The sequence below is a fragment of the Rhodamnia argentea genome, chromosome 4, assembly GCF_020921035.1.
Source record: "Rhodamnia argentea isolate NSW1041297 chromosome 4, ASM2092103v1, whole genome shotgun sequence".
Taxonomy (NCBI): Eukaryota; Viridiplantae; Streptophyta; class Magnoliopsida; order Myrtales; family Myrtaceae; genus Rhodamnia; species Rhodamnia argentea.
Window position 1 is genome coordinate 13,002,158 of NC_063153.1, and position 17,424 is coordinate 13,019,581.

At 40.3% G+C, this 17,424-nt stretch overlaps 1 protein-coding gene across 1 annotated transcript; it reads right to left on the bottom strand.

The window, feature by feature from the left end:
* Nucleotides 1–6,971: 6,971 nt before the first annotated feature.
* LOC115746678 (serine/threonine-protein kinase RIPK-like) lies at nt 6,972–9,603 on the bottom strand. Its single transcript, XM_030682555.2, has 5 exons — nt 8,872–9,603; nt 8,636–8,771; nt 8,408–8,544; nt 8,169–8,292; nt 6,972–7,757 (listed from the first exon to the last, which is right to left on the bottom strand). The coding sequence occupies exons 1-5, from the start codon at nt 9,259–9,261 to the stop codon at nt 7,201–7,203; spliced, it is 1,344 nt and encodes a 447-aa protein (XP_030538415.1). The 5' UTR covers nt 9,262–9,603; the 3' UTR covers nt 6,972–7,200.
* Nucleotides 9,604–17,424: the final 7,821 nt, after the last annotated feature.

Genomic DNA, 17,424 nt, shown 5'->3' on the forward strand with positions numbered 1-17,424 from the left:
GTGTGGACTATCTCATTACAGATCTTCAGCGGGTCCAGAGGACAATTGGGCTGGACTTGTTCATAATGCTTAATCTTTGCGACTCGAGAAACCAAAAATCATGATTCAAGTGAAGAATCACAATAGTTTATGCTGATTACCTAGTTTTTTTTTTAAATCTGGTCCTATCCTATTCTATTTTAATCCTTCTTCCTCCTCACGTGTTCTCACTCCAACTCCCTCTAAAGGTGGGGATTTGAACCCTCGACCTCCCCCTTCCAAGTGAGAAGAGTGGTTACTGGCGCAAACCCTTAATGATTTGATTAGCTAATTAAACTGTATCTTCACGATGAATATACATCCTTTGGTTATGGCTTCTTTCGCCATCGTTTTTCGTTCTAAGTTTCTAGTAAGAACGAGATAGAATCGTGCTGATTACTCCCCGACCTCTCCCTTCTCAAGTGAGAAAAGTGGCCACGGGGACAAACCACTAGTGGGTTGATTAACTAGTTTAAACTGTATCTTCACGGTGAATATACGTCCCTTGGTTATGGCTTCTTTCACCATCATCTTTCATTTTAAGTTTCTAGTAAGAGAGAGCGAGAGAGAATCAAGCTGGTTTTACCAACGAACATCACTTGCGAAACAGGAACCTCAAAAAAAGTAAGCGGCAATGATCAATGTTTGACATTCTTTTTGAACTGAAAAAAAGGACAAGAAAGCAACTAGTACAAGATAGGATCTAGCTCCATGCACCCCATTATTTTCAACCCTACGAGCACGCCCATATTTGTCAATACGTCCAAGTCCGAGGCCTCTTATAAGATTCTTCTTTGACCCCAGACGGATCAAGTGCGTACCTCGGATGGCGATTGAGACTTGGCGACGATGGGCGGTCCGGGCGTTCGAGGGTGTATGGAGATAGATCCTCTCTCGATCACAATCGATCATCACGGGGTTCGGATCGGGTTATTCGCTGGCAAAGCCTAATAGGTTAAGGAGAAAGTACATGCACAGAGCCATGGCGACCACGAAGAGGAGGAACAAACAAAGACGGACGGCGACCGCGTCTTCTTCCACGTCTTCCTCGAGGTGGCGCCGGCCACGTCGCGGACGTCGCCGCCGCCTTCCGAGCGCTATGTCCACGCGCAAGTCCCCTTGCATCTCTTTCACTTCCTCTAATTCAAACCCTGAAAAACCCAGAAAGGAGAGAAATCAAAAGGACGCCGAAGCATGTTCAAGAAATGGCTTTAAGACAAAATCATGGCGGATTGTTCGAGAATTATTGCTCTTAAATAGAGAAGAAAGTCAGGATCTCTTCTACGGCATGAGGAGAATTGGGTCGCTTGCACACTATTTCTGCGTAACTTCGAGGAAGTAAAAGGGAGAGTGCGATTTGGTTCCGAGCAATCTTAGGATTGAACAAGAGTCTTTACGCGGTGAACGTGTATGAAATTGCCTTGCTACGACGATGAAACAAGACAAAAGAAAAGGTCTTTTGGAGGCATCCTTGGCAAGTATCGAGTGGCATTTTGGTGAAGTAAGCTTGCTTGAATTTCAAGCAAACCCCCATGGCGCATGGTGGTCAAGGTCAAATGCGAGCTCAATAGTATTTAAGGATGGAAGCTGCTAGCCCGACAGATCAGTTAGTTATTACTGACCATACAATCTCTCAATTAATGAGTGTTTTATGCAAAATATGCGGGAATGGTGTGTGAGTTTACAGATTGTACCGTCTTTGACAATCTTGTCAAGGAAGCATTTTCTTTAGGGATTAGCTTATTCTAAAGTTAGCATCTTCCAAAATCCGGGTAGGAGAATTATCAAAAAAGTCTTAAATTTATTAAAATTGTGCAATTCAATCCTAATTTTTTTTTTTTTGCAAATTTAGTTCATTTGAAAATTTTTGACTAACCGGCTGATGTGGAATTTTTTGTATAATATTTTAATAATTATTTGAATTTTTTTTATCGTTTTATCATTTTTTTTTTCTTTAGTTTTTTCCCCTCCACTTAGTGCCAGCAAGGGCGTCTTGGCCCTCGTCGTTAGGGCCAGGGCACACGTCCCCTAGCCCAAACCAGGTGAGGGCCATGACTGCCTCACCAAGTGCTAGTGAGGGCGTCTTGTTCCTTCCCGGCCCTAAGTCCATGAATAAAAAAGAAAAATATTAGAAATTAAAAAAAAAATTCAAAATACTATTAAAGAAGTTATTTATATTAGTGCACTTTGGTGCCAATCGGCCAAAATTTGCTCGATGGATATAATTGGTACAAATGCAAAACGTTCAAGATTGAATTGGCACAATTGCAATACGTTTAAGATTTTTTTTTTTTGTTTGTAATTCTACCGAAAACCCCGCTTTGGCCTCCGAAGAAAGAAGACGACCAAACCCGCAACCACAGCTCGCATGATGTCACCTGCCCCGTCCTCGCCGGTGCGACTCGTTGCCCTTGCCGGTCCCGATCGCACGAGCATGACCCTTTCCCAATCTCCCCTGTTCTGCGATTCTTGGGAGGTCTCGAGTCTTCACGCGGTGGACGTGTATTGAGATTTGTCCTTACCAAATAGTCTTTGCGTGCAGCGACGATGAAAGAGAATCGACCGTGGGGATTTGGAAGCTTTCTTGGCAATTATCAAGTGGCATTCTAGTGAATTAGGCTTGTTTAAGTTTATACGTCTCTTTAAACAAAGTTCCGACGCTGGCCACCATGCGAGGTTGGACGATCTATTTATTTAAGGAAAATTTTCAAATAAGGATCTAGAGTGGAGTTGTTTTCTCGAAGGAGTACCAAAAGTGAATTGTGCCTCGAATAAGGACTTGAAGTGGTTAATCGACTCTCAAAGAAGGATTCAAAGTGGCTAATTAAGTCTCAAAGAGGGATCCAACTCCAAATCTTATTCATAGCTGGCCCAAGGGCATTTTTGTCCAAGGCTATGTTTTCATTATTTTTCTTTTTCTTTCTTCATTTTCAATTCCTTTTTGTTTTGTTCTTATTTTTTTCTTCATCTTCTTCATGCCTCCATCTTTGCACTGCATCATCAGCCTCTCCACCAGCGAGCTCGGGAGCTTCCCGTCGTCAGCAATGGGTTGAAGGAAGAGGGGAAGAATAAAAGTAAAAATAAATAAAAATTGAGTAAATATTATTAGAAATTGCCACATCGGTGCTGACCGACAAAAGTGATCGGATGGACTGAATTGACACAACTGCAAAATGTTTATGACCGAATTGGTAAAAAAAAGAAAAGAATAAGGCTTATAATAGAATTGGACCGATTACAATAAGTTGAGGATTTTTTGGTAATTTTCCCGTATAAAGCAATATTCTAAGCAAGAACCTTTGAATTGTATGAAGTCCCATTTTACATACGACATCTTTTTGATCACGGTGGCCATGGTATTTATCGGGCACATCACATTGGCATCGCCTCGGTGCCGGAAGCCATGAACACCAAGACGACGATCATGACGAACTTGAAGGCAGATTTTTTTCGTAGTCTCCATTAGTTTCCTTACATAGTTAGGTGGTACAGAACTCACGAAATTGATGAAAGAGAAGTTGGTAACTTGATGAATTGCGATTCCCAAAATTGACTAGACTTGTAAATTGCCTCTCGAGTGAAGATATTATTTTGCCTAATCAAGCTCAAATCTGTCCTTATCAGGTACGCTATGTCGATTATAGCAAACTCATAAGTTTGATAAACTCTTTTATTGCAATCGTCTTTGCAGAAATTTAAGCATCGATTATTAGATGGTTGAATGGACCTATTAGAGATATTTAGGATACTTTCTCGATTGATATATTACTTGATGTGTACTCTTTTCTAGAACACTTCGAAATTTACAGAAATTGCACGACGCGGTCTCATATCTTGATATCACAGCTAGACGATCTTGAGGTGCCCCCTGTGCAAGCCAAAGGTGCACCTTTTCATCCTTGTGTCTTTTCTCTTTTTCATGACTCCTAACATCCCTGTCTCAATGCCAATCATCGACGCTGTCCGTCTCGTTCGATAGCCACGTTTTCTATTGTCGTGTAATATGCACAGTAATCGCAACAGCCTCCTGTAATGACTATAGCCTCCTGACCGATTGCAGTTCCCTACCGTCATGGCAAACCTCCTACGCAGAGGCATGCCTCCTGTTGTTAGCTTGCACGACAGCCCGCGGCAACACACAACAGCTACGTCAATGTCGACCCCGTTCTATCTTCAGCACACCAAACTGCTTCGACAATCCATCAAGGTGTTTTATCGGACCTTATCCAAACTCAAGTCGACTTCTTCCGAATCGTCCAGACATTCAGGATATGTCTCTTGAATTTATTTATTTTTTCGTATTTTTTTTATTGTGTATATCCTTGATAATATGTTGTTACCTAGATAGTCGTCTAGCAAATATTACAAATAAGTTAGTGTATTTTTTTTATTAGAATTTATCGAATTATCAGGAATTTAAACAATTTTCTTTGAAAGAAAAAGAAGGCATAGAAAGTGAGTCCTATCATTCCGCGTTTGTTTGCTTTCGAGATTTTTAAATAAAAACATGTTTGGCTAATTCAACCATCATATCTATTCACTCGACCAATTAGTCCTTCTTTGCTAAATTTGCAAATTAATCTTTTTTATCATGTTTGAGATCACTAATTTTTCTGACACGATAAAGAAAATTTAACTTTGAATTTCGTTTTAATGGTAAGAAACCAAAAGCCCTCTGAATTACTAGATTGTGCAAAGAACACACATGGCTGAGATTCCTTGTTGCGAAAAATAAGCAATCGAACAATTAATATATAAGAAAAAGGAAATAGATTGGAAACCGAATATATGTGATTCGGTCAATGGCATCTACTTCACGTGAGCGTAGCGCAGGATTTCACTATAAATCAAGCGATACAATGAAGATTACAATTACAGAATTACTCAAACACTTGGTGTTTCCTAGCCCCTATCACATCCAATAAGTGATGTAGTGTTTAGCCCTCCAAGATCTCGCAAAATAATCTCTCAATCTCATACAGAAATTCACAGACCTTACCACAAGATTTATTGGCTTGGACGCAGAAAGCTCCTCTTGGATGCGATTCACGAAAAAGACTCACTCCTTATTTATAAAAGATTTGCATACAAAGAAACCCGCTTTAAGGAAACCTACTTGGATGGGATTTCATTCACGTGCTCAAACTCAAGACATATTTTCAACAATCTCCGTTTTGACTCGACGTTGGAGTTAAGTCACAATTACATCCTTGGAATCTGATCACCACTACTCTCCCACAAGCCGGCCCTTGTGAGTTCAACCACCGCAAACATTTTTCACGTTTAAAACGCGCTTGAACTTCGCCATAACGGTGGACCTTAGAAAGATACTCAATCTACTTGCATCTTTAATTACTCCACAAGAAATTTCTAACACAACCTCCTCAACCACAAATAAAACAAAACCATCATTGCTTACATATAGGGATAACAACCATTGGCTCTATATACTCCACCTCTCTACAACCACTATCTATGTCGCTCACCACGTAAGAACCTTCTACTCGAGTAGTTTTTGGTTTCAAACCCACCTTAAGTTGAACATCAACTAGATTTGTATAAACACTGCAATAATCACTCCTACCTAGAATTATTGAGGCATCATCAAATGTAACTTTCCTATTAAAACCATGTGAATTTCATTCAATGCAATACATTCAATAGCCTCGCTCTTCTCGCGATGCATTTTCTTACCTTTCCATTGAGCTTATTATTATTACTCGAATATAACATGACCAACAAACTATTATAAGGATAGGAAGAGTCAACAATGTTACGTGACCATAGTCCTTGGGATTCGCACATCCAATCGCTGCCGATGATGATCTATTCATCTGGTAGTTCGTTGTAGCAGGCGCATGCTGCTAGGAATTTCCTAATCATACTAGCATTATATAACACTTTATGAGTCATCTCCAATAGTGTTCAATTCGTCATCTCTTCAACTTGTTGTGGTCACTGGCAATAGTGCGATATCTCATTATGCTTCTTTATTCATAACTCGTTTAACATCTCAGAGTAGAACACTATGTTGTTCCTAAATTTGCATTCTCAACTCAACTACTTAACTCTAACAGCATCATCAAATTTGCGATCCAACATAAACAATTTTTTTTTCCATTCGTGTCTTATAGAAAGCGAGTCCTATTATTCCGCGCTTATCAGGTTTCGAAGAATTGAAATTATAAAAAAAAAAAAAAAACATGTCGGCTACTTCGACCATCACATCTATCCCGTCGACCAATTGGTCTTGCCTTTGGCTAAATTTGCATGATAATCTTCTTATCAAGTTTGAGATGGCTAATTTTACTCCACACAACAAAAAAAAAAAAAAAAAAAATCTTGATCGAGACAGAGAACCAGAAAAGGCCCTTGAATTATTGGTCTATGCATAGGAACACTCATGGGCTAAGATTCCTCGATCGATTCCTCCATGATCGTGAGAGCCTGAGAGGTTTTCAGTTTGACTTTTAGACTGGTTTCTGCAGCATATTCTTTCCTCGTAATCATCCTGCTCCTTACATGATGATCTCAGCATGGACGTGTAGATTCTTAGGGAACAGTACGATGAAGAATCTTTCTTAACATGAAGTAGTCCCACCCCATATCACTTCACACAAAAAAAAAAATTATTTATGTGACCAAGACTGAGATGATAATAATAATATTAATTCAGAAAAGGGGAGGAGGCGGTTTGTCTCTTGTAAAAAAATTCTCACAACACGTGTTCAACTTGCTTAGCTGTTTTTTTTTTTTTTGACAATCTTCAGCGTTTTCAAATTTTTTTAAGGTACATAAAGTCGGTGGTTACCCAACTTTGAACGAGTCTTTTGTTTCATTAAATTAAAGTTAGGTTCAATAATTACATGAAATTCAATTGGCATTATCCGTGGACATATAAGTCAAGTTATATGTTCCCCCTCGCGTACCAAAATCATATTAAAAAAGGGCGGTAAAAAGAAAAAGTGATTCTGAAAAAAATAGCATCTTTTACATTTTCGAAATACAATAGTGTTCCGTAGATACTCGTCAATTGTCCCAAAGACAAAAGGAAAAGACAAAAGCAGGCTCCTTGTCCTAGCTTTCAACGGTTATACCTTGCACTTGAACCCTATAATGTACACTATTTGGCAAATCTATTCCCAACCGCAATGGATTTGTTTTCTTATCTACTTTGAACTTTCAACAGTTTCTCAAGGGGTAATTCAGTCCATTCCTGTGGTTGTGACCGCTATGAGCAGAATCGGAGTGAACTGGAGACTTGTTTGGGGACCTAACATCTTGGTGATGGTGTTTATGGCCATGGCGAAGTTGATGGCTACGGTGACGGTGCCCGTTCCTTCTCTTCCCCTCCTTCTCTTTCCCTTCTTCCTTCTGCAATGGATCGATCTCCATTGGGACTGTGTACACAAATGGCCCAATTGGGATGTCATCAAAGTCCTTGAGTGGCTCCAAGGTCTTGACCACTGTGCTCATGGTTGGCCTCATCTTGGGCCTGTGGCTCAGGCACCGGTAGGCCAGCGCGGCCGCCTTCCGCGCCCCGCTCTCGGAGTACTGCCCCTCGAGCCTTGGGTCCATCACACGGGCAAGCTTCTTGGGGTCGTTCAGCATGGGCCGGGCCCACTCCGCAAGGTTCTGCTCCCGGTGCGGGCGGCTCTTGTCCACGGACTTCCTTCCGGTCAGGAGTTCCAGGAGTACCACACCGAAGCTATAGACATCGCTCAACGCTGTCAAATGGCCTAGAAGGCAAATGGACACAAATTTGACTTTAGTGATAATTTATTTTTTATTTACTTAAAAGAGTGCGAAGGTGATCAAAGCAACTGTCCCTTTTGGATATGATCATAAGGGTCATGTCCCCACTACGGTATGTTTGGTTTAAACCCAACTACTGAGACTACAGGTATATAAACTCGTCATTGTAGCGCTATCAATGTGCCGGAAATCATGAATTCCCTCTATATGAATTAGCAAATGCTCATTATATGGCTCGAAGTTATGACATAATGAAAGATAGTGTGACCCTTTTACGAATGAGCTACCTCGCTCGACAGTAGATTTGACTTTATTTAGTAGATAATAATGTGCTTATAGGCAAAAAGCATTGAACTTTTTTTGGGTGATCTTAGAGAAGGAAAAAAAAAAGGTACCAGTCATGATGTATTCAGGGGCAGCATAGCCTTGTGTCCCCATCACTCTGGTTGAGACGTGAGTGTCATCACCTTCCGGACCATCTTTTGCCAGTCCAAAATCTGAGAGCTTTGCTGTATAATCCTGCGTAAAATTTGGAAAAGTCAATAAGAGAACAAAGCGACAATATCATTCAATTGCAATGAAACACACAAGTTGGGGGATAAGAAGACAAATAGGACATTGAATAGATGCTCACAGAGTCTAACAATATGTTTGATGCCTTGAAATCTCTGTAGATGACCGGATTCTCTGCCTCGTGCAGGAATGCCAAGCCCTTTGCCGCGCCGAGCGCTATTTTCATTCTCGCGGACCACGGTAACGTCGCTGAGTACCCTGATAACCGATACCGGTGCATTAGTTTCCTTATAAAGCCACAAGTGACGGATAATATTGTTTTGACTCTGTGGGTCGATCAAATACGTACTTCTGAATAATTGGCTTTCTAAGCTCCCTCTAGGCATGTATTCATAGACCAGAAGTCTATGTTCATCTTCACAGCAATAACCAATCAGCTTCACCAGATGAGGATGCCTCAATTGGCCAAGAAAGATCACTTCTGCCTGTGAATAAGAAAGAATCAAAATCATTAAAATTCACATCATTTGCAAGGAAAACATCTCCAGTTTTTTGTCAGGATGACAGTATGGTCTTTGGACATACCAACCACTCCCTATGACCCTGCATCCCTTCCAAATCCAAGAGCTTGACCGCCACTGGCTGCGCCTTCAGCCCGGGCCTCAGCTTGTCGTCGATAAACCCCTTGTGCACGGGCCCGAACCCGCCTTCCCCGAGGAAGTTGCTCGACGAGAAACTCTGCGTGATCAGCTTCAGCTCCTGGAGGGTGAACACGCAGAGGTTCGATCCCGCGAGCGATATCGAGAGGTCCTCCGAGAGTGTAGTCGAACTGGGGTTGCTCAAATCCATGAGAGAGAGCCTCTGGAACGAGATCTGCTTCGTCACATCCTTCTTGGGCCTGCACTCCTCAGTTTCTTCCTTTGTTATGCAACAGCTCGTGACAATACACCTCCATGAGATCTTCTTCACTGCCATTTGCAGAAAGAGCTTCTGATTGAACTGATCCAGGAACTTCAGAACTTGCACTCCTTGGATGTAAACACTAGGCAACCATCATAATCTTTCTTGTCAAGAAATGGAAAAACTGACAAAGAATGAGAGGCCAGAGGGTGTTGCAGATCACAAAATGGTTGGTGGGACTTTTTGAAGGCAGAGACAAATTGGGTTGCTAATGATTTTCAAATCATCACCTGCTCTCTGATCCAATTGCAGACATAAAAGTTCAAGAAGAAGAAGAAGAAGAAGAAGAGGAGGGGGAGGTTACAACTTGGCTTTTGGCAAAATGAATGGGTTTTACATTTATAGTCTCAATGTCTGTGCACACAACATGGAATTCTTCCACTGTACTGCATATGTTTATATAGGAGAGTGGTCTTATTTTAATTTGTCCGTACTTTAAAAAAAATGTGTTTTTTTCCAACAAACTAAAAAGAATATGTTTATTGTTGTATGAAAGAGTGATTGGTGAGAAGTCCACATAGTTGGTTCAAGAAGGGAAAAGACAGTGCTGCCCTCCCTTGACTTTATGTGGAGTATCTACCAAAATCTGGATCAAAAGCTTGGTATTGGTAGTTCTTTCTGACCGGCAGCACATTCAAAGACTAGTGCCTAAGAATTGCTGGAGACTAAGTATTAGAACGAGTCAAATTAGTGTGGGGTTTACATAATTTTTTTTGTTGCTTCTAGCTCATCATGTTAGTATGAATAAATCCAACATGTCATTACCATGGATAAATAAGAATGTAGACAAATAGAGGAGGGATCGGTTCTAGCATGAATAGGTTGGTCAATCCCTGTCACGGTTGGTTCGTAATTTCCGAAACCGGTCGACCATCGAACCGAGCCGACTGGTGTTCTAGGTCATCTGAAAGTTGGTCTAGTTTTTTACGTTTTTGACTGCTATATTTGATATATTAATTTTGCAAAAGCTCTCTATTAGGACACTGCAATGGCATGATTATATTGGAACTTACTCTCTCTCTCTCTCTCTCTCAATTAAGAGACTCATAGGAGGGTTTGGTTTTGAACCGTTTTTACCCTAGAATCATCCTTGGAACCAGTTTAAAATTGGTTCCCAATTTTTTTGTCTGGGAAACAATCTCGGTTCAGCTCTTAGATTGAATCGGCCCAATTGTTCATCCGTAGACAAATATACATCACTTGACGACAAGAATTGTGCTGTTGAAGGTTCTCGCTGAATATAATTCAAGCCAGTAAATTCCTAGTTTCTCTCATATCATTGAAATCTAATTAAATTAGGGTTTGTGCACACGGGCCACGGAGACAAAGGTTCTTAACGAAAGGTGATGACCACTGATCACCATGGACATAGACATAATAAAATCATTTGTAAAACCTATCCTTGTCTTTAGTGACGAGACATAATGATTAATTATAGTTTGGATTGACACATTTGTTAATTTTCCTCCGAATTTGGTACGTCCGCCTGCCTGCGGTAATTAGCTTCTAGAAGTTCAATAAAATAATGAAAAAGAGAACAATGTCTTGAATGAGTACTCGGGATCACATTTTACATGTTAGCATAAATAAATCCGACAGTCATTCCCATAAATAAATTAAGGGTTATAAGAGGTAGACAAATATAGGAGAGATTGATTTTAGGGTGGCTAGGTTTCCAGACCCTGTCAAAGCTGGCTCTCGATTTTTGAATTCGATAATTGAACCAATTGATCTTGGAACTAAACCGACTGGTGTTCTGGATCATTTGGGAAATGGTCTACTTTTTTATGTTTCATTTTCGTATTTAATTGCTCTATCTCATATAATTTTTTTTTTTTTTTGTAAATTCTCTATTAGGACACCATAATGACATGCTCATGTTGGAATGCTCAATCTCTTTTTTTTTTTGGGGGTGGGAGGGGGGGGGGGCAAAATTCTCAATTAAGAGACCGGCTTAGTTTTGAACAAGTTTTACCCTAGAATTGGACTCGAAATCGGTTCAAGGCCAAAAATCTCGAACCGAAACGGTTCCTAAATATTTTTGCCTAGGAACCGATCTCGGTTCGAGGGAATCGGCCCAATTGTTCATGCTTAGACACAAATACATCACTTGAAGGTGAGAGTTACGCGGTTCAAGGCTCTCACTGCGGATAATTCAAGTCAATAAATTCCTAAGTTTCCCTCATATCGTTGAAATCCAATTGAATTAGGGTTTGCGCAAAACCAACCACGGAGGCAAAGGTTCTTAACCAAAAGTGACAAACCAACGATCACCATGGGCATGGACATAACCAAAAGTTTTTTTTTTATTTATAAAATCTATCCTTGTCCTTCAAATGACGAGACCCATTGATTCACTATAATTTTGATCGGCACATTTGTTTAATTTCCTTATGAATTTGATATGTACGTCCGCTGTGCTTAGCTTCTAGAAGTTTCATAAAATAATGAGAAATTAAAGAGAGCAATGTCTTGAATGAGTACATGGTATCACATTTTGCATTTTAGCCAAAAAAAAAAGCTGTTGACTAGATCAATCATTCTCGACCGTCCGATGGGTGGAAAATCCCATGCCCGGATACGCATACCGTTGACCGTACGTATAGTGAGCGGGAGCATACGCTGGAGAAGGTTTTAGTAGACGTCGCCGATTGGACTAGAGGGGCGTTTTGGTCCATCCGGGAGTAGGTGAGGCGGGCCAGCTTTCCGGTGAAGTCTGCGTCAACTTTAGGAAGTCAAGGGGTAGTTTCGTCTTTTCATTGGGGAAGATTTAGCCGCGTTCCGACCGTCCCCCACAGTCCTCATGGGCCTCTTCTTTCTTTCTTTTCTTCGTGCTTCTTGAGGTGAAGTGTCGTCTTGTCTCGTCAAAGGGAAAGACCACGAGAAAAGGTTGGGGGGGAGGACAAAAGTTATAGGAGAAGACAGATAACATTTGAGGTAATGAATAGATGATTCGAGAAGGACCAGCAAACTGGAAATTAGATTGCAATAATCCACATACATGGACATGTGTGTGGGGGTTCCCGAGGCCAAACTTTCTCGGCCGAGGACAAGACCGTGCAATGCGTAACGATTCGAAACATCAAGCTAGCCTATCCTTCCTATGGTACGTCAAATCGCATCTCCATCACCGACCGTACCACGCCTAATTTAGCTTTGCTATCCGGTTCCTCGAGTAAATCGTACATATTAGTTCAGTACGGCAACTGGTTTCAGCTTGTTGCCGTGGTCGTTCGTTTCTCGAGAAAAAGCATTAGCTCTCGATTGGTTTGCACGCTGAAGGGCAATTCTGCATTCAAAATTCCCTGAAATGACAATCATTCAAATGATAATCGTCTAGTCCCCGGGTTTCTAACACAAAAGCCCATATGACATTTCCACAAACAAGTTGGATGAACCCTTATGCATCTCTTGCACTGCGCCTAGATGCCACAAAGCTCGACTTTTCAGCCCACATAAATATGGGAGAAATCGGACCTTGATATGTGAATATGTGCTAGCCAGCTAAGTAAGGAACAAGAAAGCCCTTAGAATTGCTTTTGAAAGTATTATCTACTATCGAGATTAGTAGAAAAGATTGATATATCAACCGACATGCGACTCACCACATAAAAAATTTAGACAGGTGGATTGAATTGAATGACTAATAAATATAATCTATAAGTATATCGATTTTGTAATTCAATCTCACCAGACAAAATATTACTCCTTGTGAAGAATATTAGTTTCATTTCACATGCTCATGAAATTACACGTCTATATTACAAGTCTATCTACAGTAGAAAGATTTTCTGCATTTAAACTTGGGTAAAAGATGGGGCAACAAAAACGGTGTGTTTTAGTAGTTGGAGGAATTGTTCAATTAATTAAAAATGATGGGGTTTAGGCCCCCCCAAAAGAAAATTTCCACATCCATATGTAAACTTAAATATGATACCAACCTTAAAATGTCCACGTCCCTTCACAATTTTATGTCACAATTTTTATGGAAGACTTAGATGTCTAGATGCTCAACAGTCGACATGCATCTTTCGAGCTACACTTTTTACTTTCAAATATTAAATAAAGTCAATATTTGTATACGGCGGTCACTTTAGTATTAATTTTTTTTAGATCATTTAAGTGCCAATTTTTAACGATTATTTCGGTGCCAACTCCAGTGAGCTTCGCCGGAAAGCGGACGTGGCATCTACATGACTCGCCGGAGGATTTTAGTTAGAAAAAAGTTTAAAACTAAATAAAAAATCACGTATTATTAAAAAAAAACTAAAAAACAAAAATGCAGTTGCGAGAGCGAGGGCTACCGCCCCACCATCGCGGGTCGGGCCGTGGCCGGCCAAGGCCTCGCTTAGCGACGACTACGCCAAGCCTTCATTGGGCGGCCGGCCTCGCAGAGCTACGGCGAGGCTCGACCTAGCCCAGATTTAGGCGAGGTCGACCTCCCCCCCCTGGGGAGGTCGACCTCACCATGGGGTTTGCGAGGCGCCGGCCAGCCATGGCCAAGCCTCATCGACCCGTTGGTCGACACCTTGCACGGACTTGGCGGGGGTCGCCGGGGCTCGGCACCCCCTTGGGCACTCCCCCACCCATCGCCGGCAAGGTTATGGTGGGGCGGCGATGGCGAGGGCTAGCCCTCGCTACTGTAGCTTCAGCCTTTTTTTTTTCATTTTTTTAAAAATTTTTAGGTAATTTTCTGTGTGTTTTCAATTTTAAAATTTTTTTACTTATTTTTAATTTTAAAAGCGGACGTGGAGTCCACTTGGCTTGATTTAAAAAAAAAAAAATTCACGTGTATTGTTTGGCTAGAATTGGCACTTAAGTGATGGTTTTTTTTTTTTTGATTTGGCGCTTAAGTGATAAAAAAAAAATTAGCACCAAAGTGAGTGCCGTACACAAATATTGAAACTCTAGATGTCCTTTTTTCATTAAATAAAAGAAAAATCTTGTATGGACACGCCTTGTAATATAACTCTGTTTTTTTTAGCCACAGTAATATGAATATGGTTAAAAGCACAGCTTCATCTATAGGTTGTTGCGATCATAACTTGATCAGACCCTTTTAAGACGGGCGCAGTTAATTGGGAGATTATCATTCGAGAACCAAAGATTACCGGTTTGGAACGCACCAACCGTGCAAACTATTATAGGCCAGGGCCACATGCCCATACCCTAGGTCCGAACTTAAATGGTTCACCTTTTATGTAGACGGGTCTCCATACTATTCTTTTGGATTACAAAATAATACAACTCAATCATAGTAGGAAATTTAATGATAATTGAATTTGCAAAATTTATCCTCTTTTTTTTCCGCATCAATCAGGGCGATTTTCTTCTCACCAACTAATTCATTTCCCAAGTTGCCAATTTCCCTAGTTGGAATCTCGTCAAAGATATTTCTTGTTAGGATGTCGTTTCTTGGTTTTTTTTTTTTTTGTTTTTGTTTTTGTCATACATATCGTTCTCTTGCGTGGTCAAATTAGGATTGACAAATCAATCCATCCACAACCACCTTACCTTCTCCATGGAATTTCACCAACCATGACCACGAACAGTAGAAAATAAATGTAGAATGATACATTTCATTTTCTAACTTGACCACCTAAAATCTCGTTTCAAGACATCGGCGTAATTTCGGTAGTTGGTGTCGCTCCGATCGCGTACTTTAGTCTAATTAATCTCACTTCAAATTGCCCTTTTTATAATTAGCGCCGCCGCAGATCGTTGAAGATTTTTCTTTCTGCAAGCGCTTTCATCGTCTAAGTTGCAACATATAAGTCTTATGCGTGTAGAAAAATAAATGTAGAATGATACATTTCATTTTCTAACTTGACCACCTAAAATCTCGTTTCTCGACATCGACGTAATTTCGGTAGTTGGTGTCGCTCCGATCGCGTACTTTAGTCCGATTAATCTCACTTCAAATTGCCCTTTTTATAATTAGCGCCGTCGCAGATCGTTGAAGATTTTTCTTTCTGCAAGCGCTTTCATCATCTAAGTTGCAACATATAAGTCTTATGCGTGAACCCGAACCGAGGGCGGTGTTAATATATCGTGTGAGTTAAAATGCGACTAAATGTCAATTGAAAAGATCGTGCAGTCTTGATTAGAGTCCTCACCTACTTCCATGTTCTGTTTATATCAAAGTGATTAGATGATGAACAGTAATCGGATTATGTGGCCCTTTACATGCTTTTCAATGGGTTATTTATATTTTATTCCAAACGAACTTTTATTTATCTATTTACACTTTTGCCCTTTCTTTGTACCTAACCCCAAAACTACAATTTGCATGCAATATCAAATTTCCAGATAAATGAATGGAATAGAAACCCTGAGTGTTGATGACGTTTTCTGGAGGACTTCTAACGATGTTAATTATCTTCCAAACTCACATTTTAATTTTAATTTTTAGTTTTATAGATTCTTACTTTACGGATGAGCTCAAATTAAAGGAAGTTAAAAAGAGAGAGAGAGAGTATATAGTAACTCGAGAATTTCTTAATTAGATGTTTAGTTTTCTCAAAATCCAACACTTAATTTTTTGTTTCACTTTCACTTCTAAGTTAACCTTAGTTTTCCTTCTAACCTTATGGCAGCACTTAGGAAATGGCATCATAAATAGAGAATTCAACCGATTAAGCGTGCATAACGATCAATTAATGCGAGTGAATTCGAAATGTCGCCATGGTTATTGCAGTTTATTAACCTCAACATCGGCGAAACAAAATCCCATGTCACCCAAGTAGACCATATAGTTTATGTTTATAATGACTTCTGTGTACCTCGTGATGCTCCGTATCATTTTTTTTTTTTTTTTGAATTCTTTTTGTATCTTGCTAGCTGTTTTTTATCCTTTTTCTAGTAAATTTTAATACTAAAGGTACTGACGAGTAAAACTGGATTGGTCCCGTGCCGGCAGGTCTATGTTCCAGCAGTAATTTAATTCATGGCGATTGACAAAGTTAAAAAAAAAAAAAAAAACAAGACTACCTAATCTCTCATTCCGTTTTGCTCATAATCAACGCAACAACTTCTAGTAAGACCACATTACTTCTCATGGGACGTCATCGGGACTGTTTTCAGCTCAACCACCGAAGACAAAACCATGACCGGTTCGATCTCCTACGTGGGTTTCTCACACGTGTAATAGAATCACATTCTTAATTTGCACGAAAGAAAATCGCACTAAATTTTTTTGTTTCCCGCGAATCGTTAGGCAAGTGAGTCTGAAGTACACGCGCGCAGCATCGTAAGGAGCGCCCTCCTAACGCCGGGAAAGAGACGATGCGAAGAAGAAGAAGAAGAAGAGTAGTACAGTGAGGAAATTGCCAGCTAGGGTTCAGACGATTGGGGCAACGGTCAACGTCAATCAATTTGGCTAATTTCGATCTGACAGATTGGAGGTTTGATTGTGTCCGAGAATCTCTGCAAAGCGTGGAGCCGCGTCCGCCCCGTGTCAGCATGTGAGCAGCCCCATTCGCTTTAAAAAGTCCAGTTCCATCTGATTCGATCCTGCTACGATCCGAATTTCGAACCTGTTCAGACACTTGATCCCGGCCGTGCTTGACCTATGACCTTATGCTCGATCGACGATTTTGGCTTTCTATCAATGTCGTCTTTTTAATTGATGTCTAAGGTAATTATAAAGTTCATTTTCCTTTGAGCAAAGCTTAATCGGATCATGCGTTGCGTAACTCACGATTGGAAAGAGATGTTAATATAGCTTTTACATCATTTTCGAAACTCGAATGATTTGGCGTGCATACTTTGTGATCATTGTGAAATGCAATTAACTATCGAAGCATGACACTTGCTGGCTTGATAAACACCGGAAAATCCATCTCACTAACTCGTCTTTGTCCCAAAAAAAAAAAAAAATCGTCTTGAAAGCATTGATAACAAGAGAAGACAACCAAAACTTGATCTTTTAATTTCTCAATCACTTGGATGTCCAAACTTAGTCTCACTACTTCGCATACATCTCCAAGTTAAACTTCTAGTGCTTGTTTGCCTTACACGACGCCAACATAATGTCAATCGAGTTTTTTTTTTTTTTTTTTGGGTCAAAATGTTGATCTAGTTGAAAAATGGCTCTCTTAACACTTATAATTATCGAGATATTCTAACTTCTCAACCTAAATAATCCTTTTCTATTAATGCACAAATACGACTTGAACT